The sequence below is a fragment of the Cynara cardunculus genome, assembly GCF_001531365.2.
Source record: "Cynara cardunculus var. scolymus isolate 2C chromosome LG 1, CcrdV1, whole genome shotgun sequence".
NCBI classification, from domain to species: domain Eukaryota; kingdom Viridiplantae; phylum Streptophyta; class Magnoliopsida; order Asterales; family Asteraceae; genus Cynara; species Cynara cardunculus.
In genome coordinates, this window is record NC_037528.1 from 13482092 (window position 1) to 13495708 (window position 13617).

The 13617-nt window shown below is 28.6% G+C and overlaps 1 protein-coding gene across 1 annotated transcript; it reads right to left on the reverse strand.

Moving 5' to 3' along the window:
- Nucleotides 1-6737: 6737 nt before the first annotated feature.
- On the reverse strand, nt 6738-7448 carry LOC112513550 (transcription factor HEC2-like). Its single transcript, XM_025119885.1, has one exon. It carries the CDS (start codon nt 7446-7448, stop codon nt 6738-6740), a length of 711 nt encoding a protein of 236 aa, XP_024975653.1.
- Nucleotides 7449-13617: the final 6169 nt, after the last annotated feature.

The window sequence follows — 13617 nt, forward strand, 5'->3', positions numbered from 1 at the left end:
AAAATATCTCATAAATGATCCAACACTTTCTGTCTCCCTCAAACACATTACGGGGAGTTCGGTTTGCAAAATGTTTTCTATTGAAATAGAATCTGTCAAACGAACTTGACTTTGCAGGAATTGTAATGGGATTTGATCGTGCTTTTGATTGGAATGAATTGGAATGGAATCTGGTTAATGATTTGGAATCTGCCACTTTTGTTGGTAGAAAGTAACTTTTGAATTAGGATGAATAAACGATAAATAGCAAAATACCCCTTTTATAATGGTGGTGGTCGGCGATGGTTTAGAACGGTAGTTTAGATTGGTGGTGGTCGACGGTGGTTTAGATGGAGATCATATGGCACTGGGTAAATCAAGTAGAGAAGACGGAGATAATTTTTTTTTTATAGAAAATTGGATGAAATGGAATTGAATCATTTCAATTGTGAATTGAATCATTTCAATTGTGATTGTGATTGAATAACCAAACCCACTAATGATGAAATGTGTGGAATTTAATTCCATTCCATAGGTAAAGCAAACGTCTGAAAGAAATTTGGTTAACGGAATTGATAATTTCAATTCCTTTAGATTCCATCAGAATCTTGCGAACCAAATGCCCCCTTAAACTCCTGTCCTTAAGAGTTTAGACATATAAATTTATTCAGACAAATAACTTAATTCATACAAGACTTAATTAAAAAAACACATAAACAACTCTTTGAATAGTGATGGCCAAACCGACCCGGCTCAGCCTGGGATCAATAAGGACCGATTATAGGATTGAAATTTGGGACCGGTTATGGATTTGGGGTGTTGCGTGGGACAGGTACCGGTTATGGATCGGCCTGGCCCGGCCCTGCTAATTTTTCAAAAATGTACTTTTTAAATAAAAAAAATGTAGTAGTAATTTTCCAAAAAACTAGCCGTTTATCACCGTTTTTTTGTCCTTTTTTGTATTTTTTGCCTTCTAAACACTATATATAAGTGTCTTGGTTGAGGGGTTTACATACCAAGTTCTCGATTCGCAAAAAGAGCAAAAAAAAAGGTTCAAATTCTCGGTTTCTCGCAATATTTTATAAGACAATGTAATTTTAATTATAGTAAAACGCATTTTTAAAGTGTATTTAAGTGAACCAATTATGAATTTTATAATATATTAAAAATATATATCATTAAAAAAATTAAAAAATATATTATTTTTTGATGACAGGGAGCGGCAGCCCATAACCGGTTATAATAAAGCTTGACTGAACTCACCTTTTTCAACCGGGACCAGTTACACCGGATATGTTGAGGTCCGGGAGTAAGGACCGGCCCGACTTGAATTGGAACCGGTTTTTAGCCATCACTACTAAATAATGTATAAAATTTGGGCCCAAATGGCTTTTCAATTTAATTGAACATACTACTCTCTCTCTTTTGGATCATACGTTTGATTAGTGATCGTTAGTTTACGTAAATCCGTCATATAACAATACTTAACTATTGATCATTATTTAACTAATTTTTTATTACCATAAATCAATTTATTTTTTGATCTTATTAAAAAAAGTCATTTTTGAATATCAGTAACTAGTTTTTTGAGCGTTACTTGAAACCGTGTCTTAATAAACCACATAGAATTTTTTTTTTTCACTTTCTTCCAATTATATCCTCTACTCTTATAGATTATTATGAATTATTATTAGTCATATTGATTATTTTTGTATTGTTGTTGTTATAAGTTATATTTCTTTATTTAAATAAATAATAAAACTTTAACAAAATTATTTATTATAATTTATTAATTTTTATAAATTAAAAACAATTATGGTTAAAAAACTTTTTTTATTCATATTATATGTAACCGTAATAAATTTTCAATTAATATGATAAATTTCATAAAATTCATATTTGATTACACAAATTGATAATTTTAGAAAATTCATTAGATTTTTCTAATATGCGAGGGTCGTATTATGATGAGATGTGATAAACTCATAATAATATAACAAATATGATATGGAATGCGATGTCCATTAAACACAAATAATAAGAAAATTATTTGTTTTTGTTATTGTTTATTTTAATATGATAAAATATATTAGTGATTTGTTTTAATTATATAATATAATGTTAGAATTAAGTAAAATTTTCAACATATTCCATATCATATTTGTTAACACAGTAAGTTAGCAACCATTAGGAAGAACAAATCGGTTTTTGAATAAACTATAGGGACAAAAAGTATAATTCACTCTAAAATTAAGTGTGATTCGCATATTCTTTTTTATAAAAGTTCATCATTAAAAATATTTTAGATTTGTTATATAACTTTAGGAACTTGTAGGGACCATCAATGTATATAATTTAGTTTAGGGATCAAATCTAACATTTAAGCAAACCACAAGGACCACCGGTATAACTTACTCTAACATTTGATTTCATAAATGCAATACATCAAGATCACATTTGCATTGTAACCATATATTTTCATATATCAAGAAATATAATTTACACATTTGGTCTCAATCTCTTTACAAAAGCTATATTACAAAATCTCGATACAACACATGAATACCTAACAAGTATTCAGTTACAAAAAAAGAATATGTTAGCCCAATACCTCATGCAAACATATTATAACACTTCACAATTTCTCATTCCCTTTAATCTTTAGTTGTGCCTGACCTGTAATACACATTTTTGAAATACAAAATGAGGATTAGACCTGAGTGAATAATCACCAATTCACATTTATAAACTCATCTTTATAATAATAATTATTATAATCATTTTGATATAACAAACCTCATATATTGTATCCAAACAATCACATTACCTCTTAAACACATTTTGAGTAAACTTATCGATCACATAGATGAATGTATAATTTTCTCGCATCATATAGTGAGACAACCTCATCTCCTTTCAACGCACTGGAGCGAGAACATCATCGCATCATACTGATACGATAAACTCAACTTGTCGCATCATATAGGTGCGATAAGTCAACTTGTCGCATTCTTGCTCACTCATCGCATCATGCTAGTGCGATAACTGCATTTCATCGCATCATAAGGATGCGGTAATTATGAATATTGATCAAAAACCCAGATTTTATAACTCATGATTTTGTCACCCTTATCTTGATATACACTTATCCTTGATATGTCACCATTATCCCAATAAACACCACTCCTTGATATGCCCCCTTATAACCAAAATACACATTTTCTTGATATGTCACCCTTATTCCAACAATGATATAATTACATAATAAAACTCATATTTATGCTGATTATAGCATAATAAAACAATATTATATCAACCCACATAAGGAATCCTACGGTTCAGATTTCAAATTTCCAAATAAGAAAAGTTTGTAAAAAACCCACCTTAATGACAAAGAGATGAATAACACTAATCTTTCACGTAGAAATCACAGAATCAATCGATACTTTTCAAAAATAACTCCGAACCTTATAACCGAATACCTGATCACAATAAATACATAAAAAGAACTAATTAATTTTATTTTATATTTTATATTTTATATTTTATATTTAAAGCATATTTAATTGAGACAAATAAAATAACTTCGACCAATTTAATGTTTGGTGTCTATGTAGTAATTGTAATGAAAAGGACAACAATTTTTATGAGAAAGCATTAATTAGTATAATATTTTCTTCATGATCGCAACCACTTTAATAAATTACTTAAAAAATTATATATATATAAACAGTTTTATAAATTCGTAGTATGTTTATATATTTTGTATATGTGGCTTATTAATTAGCCACTTGGTATTTGATTAATATTTATCACTTACTTATCATATAACGATCATTTTACCTGTATATTATTTGACGTGAAATCTCATACTTATATATTATTAAAAAACAGATTACATGTACAATATTGGTTTTTCAGATTTGGATCGATCAGAAGTTAAAATATCATGTTATATATATCACTATTTTAAATATCTGAATGTGAAATTCAAGAATTTGAAATGTTCACCCCACAAGTTTGTATATCCGATGATGTAAACCTAAATTCTAACGGTTTTGATTTGTTATACGAAATGATAAAAAGATTTGTCTGATCTATGACACATCCATTTTATATATGAAGAATTTTGTATATGCATGCATTCCTATATATATTGTTTATGTCACTTGGCCAACCTTTCAATCATTTCTTTACCTCCAAAAATAACAATCATTACGTAACATAATTATATATCCGGTATGTAATATCTTTGATATTTCTAGAGATTTTTATTACTCAGATTGCTTCACATGCATCAATATAAGAAATTTGTTTATGTTATCATAACATATATATATATATATATCACATAATATTTATTTCAAATACAAATAAATTAAAATTTTAGTGCGTGTGCTACGTCGTTTTTGTTTTATAAACTATTGGTATTTCATGTAAAATAAATAAATAAACCCAACTTATTAATTATTTATGAACCATTTTCAATTTCATTTATTAGCTTTATATATTTATTGAATAAAGAAGCCATTTGTTTAGAAGAAAATGCTTAAAATAAATTTCTAATATGCTTGAAATCAATTTTTTTTTTGAAAATCAACGTAAATTAAAAATAAAATCAAAGGGTAGAACAAGATACAAGAAGAAGGAATTACGGGATGCAATAGGGAGAATGAAACATAACAAAAAAGAAGGAAAAAAACCCTCGAAAAAAATAGAATTAAAAGAAGTAACTTTAGTTCTCGAACAACCCAATTAAAAGGATGGCCACCCTACACTAAAAAAACAAGCACATTGTTGTTAATTGTCATGAAGACTACAAATCATTCATCTTGTTGGGAGAAATTAGAATTGGATTTTCAATCCGCATTCCCTACAAAATGGATCCTTTTTTAAGACGTCTTGATGCCCATTCGAAAACCCTAACTTGAATCTCAGCAAATTGAAGTTCAGTAGAACGAATGTCTTTTTTGAAGATTATGTTACTACGATGACTCCAAATTAGGAAGCAAGTGGCCTAAATGAAGGCTTGCAAAATTTGTTTTAGCCAAGATCAGGAGATATCGCCCCCTTGATAAACACAAAAGTTCAAATATCAAGTCTCCTAATTTAAATCAATGTTGATTCTCCACCATTGACGGAACCCTTTTCAAATCTATTTTACAAGTGTACAAGTCATCAAGTAGTGGTCGATCGTCTCTGACGCTTCTCCACATCTAGGAGATAGTGTCCAAATCCATGCCCCTGCTGTCCAAAGCAACACGAACGAAGAGCCTACCATTTTGTCACAAAAATATATTAATCTTAATTCGTACGAGATTGTTCCATCGGGATTTTGAGTTAGATTGCATCACATTTGTCTTCAACTAAAATATTCAGTTTTCTGAGGAGAATCTCCCATTTTCATCCAAACTTCATCACCATTTATCCATATGGTTAACCGAAAGGATGCAAATGTACTATAAATAGAGGGGTTAGTCACTTACTCTTTCTAATTTTGGAATAACTTCTATTTTAATAATATAGTACTGCTTTTAGTCACGAACCTTAACAATTAAATTCGTTGTTGTACTATATAATAATAATAATAATATAATCATAATATATATATATATATATATATATATATATATTGTAAAGAATAGTAAAAGAATATAAGAATTAATATTTGGCACAGACAAGCATAACCAATGTCATTCTTCCACCAAGCTTTAAGTTAAAGGGAAGCCCTACCTCACCCCACCTCACTACCCCCAAAAACAGAAAATTAATTATAAGATACTCATCTCTATGTTTACCCTAAAATAATTCCACATTAATTTCATATCTTATATATTATACACTAAGTTATATGCTATAATTTATTTTTATTGGGTAAGATTGTAGAATATCAAAACTTATTCTATAAAACAATTTACCAAGTAAGCGCTTACCCGGGTAAGAATCGTCACCCTCACTTACCGGATAAGACTCTCCATTTTTATCATCGCTCTTACCGGGTAAGATTCTTGGTCATTGTCAAGTTTATCCGATGAGAAAAATTACCTGGTAAGTACTTACTGAGTAAACGTTTAGTAAACGGCCCCTAACTCTAGTACACCTGCTAATGCTACTTAATGCATGCAAATCTATCTGCCATCATAATTATCACTTGATTTGTTATCGTCAACTAGTTACGGTTAAGTTGATTTCCTGTGATCAACAACTTTTAAACATAATGTCTTAATTAACAAGACTTTATTTTAAACAATATCAATTTGTCCATGTTAATTTATATACTATTCTTTTATTTAAGAAGATCTCGAGAAAGAGCAACACGTTTTCGTTTGAATCCAAAACTATCGTTATTTTGAGGTTATATATATATATATATATATACACACACATTCTTTTAGTGTAATTGTGCTTAACTATTAACCGTATATACAACTCATGACACAGATATTGTAGCTGAAACTTACATATTATTTGCGGTTGTATTTGTGATTTATATATCTCTCGATTTTGATTTGAGTTTTCAGACGTATATTTGCATTCATTTATGAAAATAATTATAAATAGAACTCACAAATTATCGTAGTTATGTACATATAATACGGTTAACTTGTATTAATTGGTGCACCCTGCATATTTAATTCATTCAAATTCCAATACAAATATAATTACTAGAGGTTGTTTACAACATAATCCCAAATACCTAAACTACAATCCAATATTCTCTAGCTCGATCCCTCTTTCCCTACCTTACCCCCCACTAATCACCTAAGCAACTCCATAGAACCTATCATAGGAGAAGCTTGATCAGTTCCACAAGCTCTAATCAAATTATTACTAATAGCATGGTGGTTAGTGCCGGTGGTGCGGCACCCAACAGCATTGACTCCCGGTGGTGGTGGTGTTTTTGTTGGCAAATCGCCACCGCCACCACCGGCTGCTGCAGCTTGTTCTAATGATTGCACTTGCTTTTTCAAGAATTTCATGTAATGAGCAGCCTCATCCAACATGGACGCAGTGTCCATCTTAGTACCTCCGGGAACTAATCTCTGCAGTATCCTGATCCTCTCGCTGATCCTCTCTCTCCGGTGCCTCGCCGCCACGCTCTGTGGGTCCTTGGATATCTTCACGTTCCGTCGTTTTGGTGGTTTAACGGACTCCGGGTCTATCTGTACCGGCTGCAACGCTGCCATCCGGAATATCATCTCCCTCATCGCCTCCACCGTGTCTGGCTTCTGCTGAAACCAGCCCCCTCGTGGGAAGTCGTGTAACGTCCTGATTTGTGGTGATGGCATATTAATAACAGGGGGTACTGGGTGGCGGTAGATCACAGGTGGCAGTGGTAGTGTAGGGTGGTTGCTGGTGGAGCTTTCGCTGGAAAATTCCACGAGGGGTGAATCAGAAAGATCTTGGAAAGGAAGAGGAAATGATTCAGGAAGCTCGTCCAGCTCCATCATCATAGGCATCATCTCCATTTGATGTTTGGGTTGTAGTGCAAACACAAAGATACAGTGGATTAGGCTGAGAGAATATGGTAGTTAAAAGAATTAGGGTTTTATGAATAGCACAGTACTGTAGGAATATGCAAGTGGAAGGGTATTTATAAATAACAAATTCAAACCTAATATTTTAATACAATTTTATATATGAAGTCTCGTATTTATTGCTCCCACATATACATAGATATATATATATATATATACATATATATATATATACATATATATATATATATAAGAGTTCCGGTTCAAACAAAAATTATGTCAAATTAAGAAAATGTAAAAACACTTGTATATATCACATTTGAGCTCGAAGTAAAATCATACATGATATAGATGTTTTTGTGTTTTCTTATTTGAACTTTGTTCTGTTTGAAGTTATGTGCATATAGGTTCAAACGAGAACGGCACGAAAACAATTAACATGTGTAATAAACTAGCTAGCGATGCACACACGATGGACATGAGCGACATTGGTCACGACCTAGGTTGCATGCACGCCAAATCACTTGCACACTATTTCGTCTCCATATAGTATCACATGCGATGGTTGATTGTTCCATATGTTCTCACGTGTTTATAAGATGGTAGTGTTTTTGTTTGAACACCCCTCTCTCTATATAGAGAGAGAGAGAAAAAGGAAACATGTTTATAAAATGGTAGTGTTCTTGTTTAATATATATATATATATATATATATATAATATTAACAATTTAAAATATATATATAAGGTATATTTCTTTTACAACCTTGTGCATTTGTACAACCTTTGCAACCCAATTAATTGAGATATTTATAGAAATGGTGGGAGTTCATTTATTATGATTTGAATATTTATGGAATATGAATATAGTTCATTAATTATGATTAATACTTTATATTTGGAAATAATCAAAATTTCTATGAAATCACATATTCATCAAATGAAATGGACGGTTGAGATTGGGTTGTATAAGTTGCACAAATGTCAAGGGTTGTATAATAACCAACCTATATATATATATATATATATAATGTTTATAAAATGGTATAAAAAGAATCTGCATGTATTACGCAGCGCTGCATACTGAATCTACATTGTTCGTCTCTATTTAGAAGTTTTTCTGATCATCGAAGGATGAACCGTTCTTTGTATATGTAACATTTAATTCTCGAGTAAGAACATCTTTATATCAAAAAATTAATCGCACATGTACCTTTGTTTAAGTTTATAACTTACCTCCAATTATTAATTGTTTATAAAATACATATCAGTTTCGCTTAATTTTTATCATTAACCCGTGTAATACGCGAGTCCGAACCTAGTATATATATATATATATATATATATAATATTGACAATTTAAAATAAAAATATATAAATTAACAATTTAAAATAAAAATATATAAATTAACAATTTAAAATAAAAATATATAAAAGTGTAAAAAGCAGCAAAAAAAATTAATTAAAATGAAAAGCAATAACTAAAATTACAATTAAAAGTTTCTTTTCCTTTTCTTTCTGAAATCTTTAAAAGAATTTACCTGTACACTTGGTTTACAAGATTGACTATATACTCAAGTCATTTATATACGAAGGAACAACATATATATTTGATTCAACATTTTGTATATACATATATATGATTAGGTTAAAAGAAAATAAAAACCGAGAAATACCTAAATTACTATTTGTCTGTATGTTATGTATATACGCATACACGTAATTGAATATGTTTTTTAGTTTATGCGCATATGCATACTGTAGAGATTACTTATATGTATATGTGCATATCGTATAGATAAACGATTATTAAGATTTTCTTCAGTTTTTATTTTTTGAGGGGGGTTTCCCCTGAACCTCACACAAACACACATGCGCTCTCTCTCTCTCTACACACACATAAACATTCATATATATATATATATATATATATATATATATATATAAGTTATTTTACTTTCACAACTAACGAATACCCTTTTGAGAAATTATCCATATATAAGCATCATAACATACGTATGGATTTGTGGGTTGCTAGAGTTTCAAAATGCAAACTAATTATCGAAGGGATTGAAGGAGTGAATCCGTCTCCAATATAAAAATCAATTATGACCGGCCAAGAGTTGCATAAAGTAGTCTTGAAAAGAGTTTCAGCATGTTTAGTATTATATGTTGTTTTACAGTTGCTGAATGATTTAGTACATAATGATTAAAAGACTTTCATGATATAGTGTAAAATGAAATATAATTGTGCAGTAATTGTTTACAATGGAATTAGGATGCTGAATGGTCAAGGGAGACTCATGATACAAAATTATTAAGAGGGTTTTAGAACCATTAAGAGACAAACTTTTTTTTTTTGCCAAACAAGATTCAGCTCTTAGCGATTTAGAGGCCGCCTCTTAATAGAACTACTAGTTGTGTGTACCTGCATAATGCTGCAGGAGCCGTGAATTTTAACGATTTTGAAGTTTCATTGATTTTATTAGAGAAGATTTAACGATGATATAAGTTACATCTGGTCTTTACATATTAATACAATTTGAATAAATAAGAGTTATGGTTTCCAATTACAGTCCATCGATGAAAAAAATTGTATAACAGTTTAAAATCCAATATATTTTAAAATCCAGCATATTTAAACGACTCCACAAATGTATTCGATTTACACGAAGAGCAAAGAATCAAGATATCGAGAGCGAGACTGGGAGTTTTAAAGCAAAATTGAATAGAAGATGAATGAGAGAACTTTTAATAACTTGTAGTGAATATCATTTTGAATCTCACCTTGGGGGATAAGGAAAAGACATAGATGTATGAGAAAGTGAAAACATGAGTGAAAGATGTCAAAGATATCTTGGGAACATGCAAAGAAAAGATAATAATGTGCATTGTTAACTTGTACTATATATTATTTTAATCATAGATTAAGAGATTTTAAGACTGTATGCATAAAGTAGTAATACTTAATGCATTATGAGTTGTTTTTAAGACTTTGTGTATAAATGTATAATACTCTGTGTATTAAAAATTGTTTTTAAGACTTTTAATAAATTTTGTTTATAAGGTAGTATAGATTAAGAGGTATTTCTATATTCTATGTATAGGTGTCACATTCCTTAATTAATTAATATAAGTTGTGGCAGTCAATTGTTGTTAGAGATAAAATTTGTTTACCTAGAAAAAAAACATACATATATTAATGTTTACGAGTTAAGTATCTAATTAACACAAATTCAATAGGTTTAAGCTTGACCAAAAGTAAACAATATTAAGTATTTTTGTTTCTATGATTAAATTAAAACACGTTAATCGAATCGAACCATAAATTTCGTTATTTTTAAAGATATTACGTAAAATAAATTGAGTACTAATTAAAAAAAAGAGCAATATATAGTTTCTATCTCGACAATTTTATTTGTGAATTGAATTATTACTATTTATAGTTCGTTGTTAATAACTTTTCACTACTAGTTGTTTAAACGGCAAAGAATTTTATAAACCTTGGCCATATATATATATATATATATATATATATATAATATAGTTTTAATAACTTGAGGATTAATTATATTGTATTGCTTTTAATGCTATAAGGTTATTAGAATTTAGATCAACTTAAACTTTACTTTTATAAAAATATAGTATTAATTAATTATAGGATGTGTTTGTTTAGAGATGTTAAGTTATAATTAATGAGATTTAAAATAAAAGAAATTATTTTATATTATATAATATATCGAATTCGTTTTCTTAAAAGCTCAAATTTTCGTTAAAGATTAAAAATAGAATTTCCATTTTGTGTTATTTTTATTTTTATTTTAACCGTTTAGTATTAAATTATGTTTATGAATAAAAAAAATGTTAAAATAAAACATAGGAGAAAGGAAGGGGGGAAAAAGAGGGTGAAAGTATAGAATTGAAAGTGTTGTGGTTGCTTTAAGGAAACCCCACAATCACATGTCATGTCTTCAAAAATCTACTCCAAATCTAGATATTGATAAATGTTTACTTCAACCCACCCAAAAAACGTATATTGTCATACTCGTGTCTATATAAATTTAAATAATTCTAACCAATCATAACTCAATTTTCTTGTTTTTCTTTTAACCTGGATATCCAACTTATCATGCGAGATGACTAATAACAGGACGATCACCCGATTTCTGGTAGCCCGGACTCACCTCATTTGAATTTAAATTTGGGACCTCCAGACATTTTTGATATTTGGAGACCAAATTCAAAACCAATCAGACACCACCCTTTAAGTTATATATTTTGTTAGAAGTAGGGTTAGAGGGGTATTTATGATATATCCATATAAACCTTTTGTATGTTCCAATTGGTACACCGGGTTGTTATCTATGTGAAAATAAATGTTTTGTAAAGACAATTTTTAGGCACAAGTGTTTTTTCTTTAAATGTTTAGAGAATTCTGATATATCATAATAATCATTCATCCATATAGTGTATATATGTATATGCAAATATTTTAAGTATTATGAATTTCTTTATTTGGTAATTTAAAATTTGTTAATCTGATAGTCAATTAACAGAGTTAATTAAGTTGATGATTATTTTATTGTTTAAAATTGAATACAAAACATTATATTTATTTATTTTTTATCGTTGATGATATTTTAAAACTTATATTTTATGTCATGAGTCGTATTTATCAAAGTTTAAAAAGTATAAAATTAATGTTTGAGAAAATAATAAAAATTGTGATCATTGACCTATAATAAAAAATGCGGACTTATAAAATAATTAATTATTTGGTTAATTTATTAAAAATTCGATTATATATATTGTTTGCATATAAATTGCCGATTGCAATGTTTTAATCATTTGAAACAAAGGTTTATTACAACATCCATTAGTTGTCATGACATAAAAGCCATATCTAATGTCGTTATAACCCGTCGGACATATCATGTTCCGATATGTGTTTATATAATCTATTTGTAAATGGTCTTAAATTAAAAATATTTACAACTATTGGTGGAACGTTTTTTTTTTTTTTTTTGGTTAATCTAACCATTTTTTAAACTGATTATATGTATAGGAGCGGTTTATTTTACAAACCTATTAATTCCAACTAATTATGTAAATCACATCTTAGTCGTTTATCTAGTCTAGAAATATATGATTTCTTTTTGTTTCCTGATCTAATTTTTCATATATATCTCAATCATAATTAATGAATCATGATAATTGATCATTAAATATCTTAATTGTTTCCTAATATAATAAATATTGATTTTAGTTTGCAATAATTACATGATTTGTATTTGAAACCACCCCTATATATAAGGTCTTCTTTTGAGAACCATGCAATTTGCGATATTTTTATATCCATTGTAAACCACAAATTATATTAAATTAAAAGTTAAATTAAGAAATTAGTAATTTTGATAATTTAAATAAAGATCATTATGGTATTTTTACAATTTTTTTCTCTCCTCTCTCCTTTCATTACCAACATTAACCTAACAAATTGTGAACACCAGATAACCTAACAATTATCAAGAAGTATTTCATTGTGATCACAATGTGAACACAAAACCACCAAAAAAACTACAGATCCCTAGAACGTTTAATAATATTTAGATAAACATTGTAGAGAAAATCAATAATTAAGTTTGAACACGTGTCAAACTTCTCTGATAAACCCAAAACACAAATTTTATAGTACCACCATGTGAATCACAATCAAATATATTGTTTCAATTAAATATTGTGATTATATATTTTTTTTACACATTGTGAGAACACCAACAAGAACAAAAAACCAAAAAAAAAAAAAAACTAAAGATCCCTAAAAGCATTGTGTAAGCATTTAAATATACTATAAGGGTACTTGTACAATGCATCGAGACATATTTTGATTTCAATGTTTCGTTTTATTTTTTATCTATGTCGAATAATACGATTTTATGTGTTTTGAGAAAGCGATAATGTTTTTATTTTTAAATAAAATACAAATTTAAAAATATCATATAAAATTTGCAAAAAATATATCAATATTAGTATTAAATTAACTATTTAAAAGTTTTTGTTTGTGTATTTTTTTTAATTCAAATTTTTTATTATAGTTTAATTTAACGTAACGAAGTAACTTAATTTAGGTTTAATAATATTTTTTTATAAAGATAATAATTA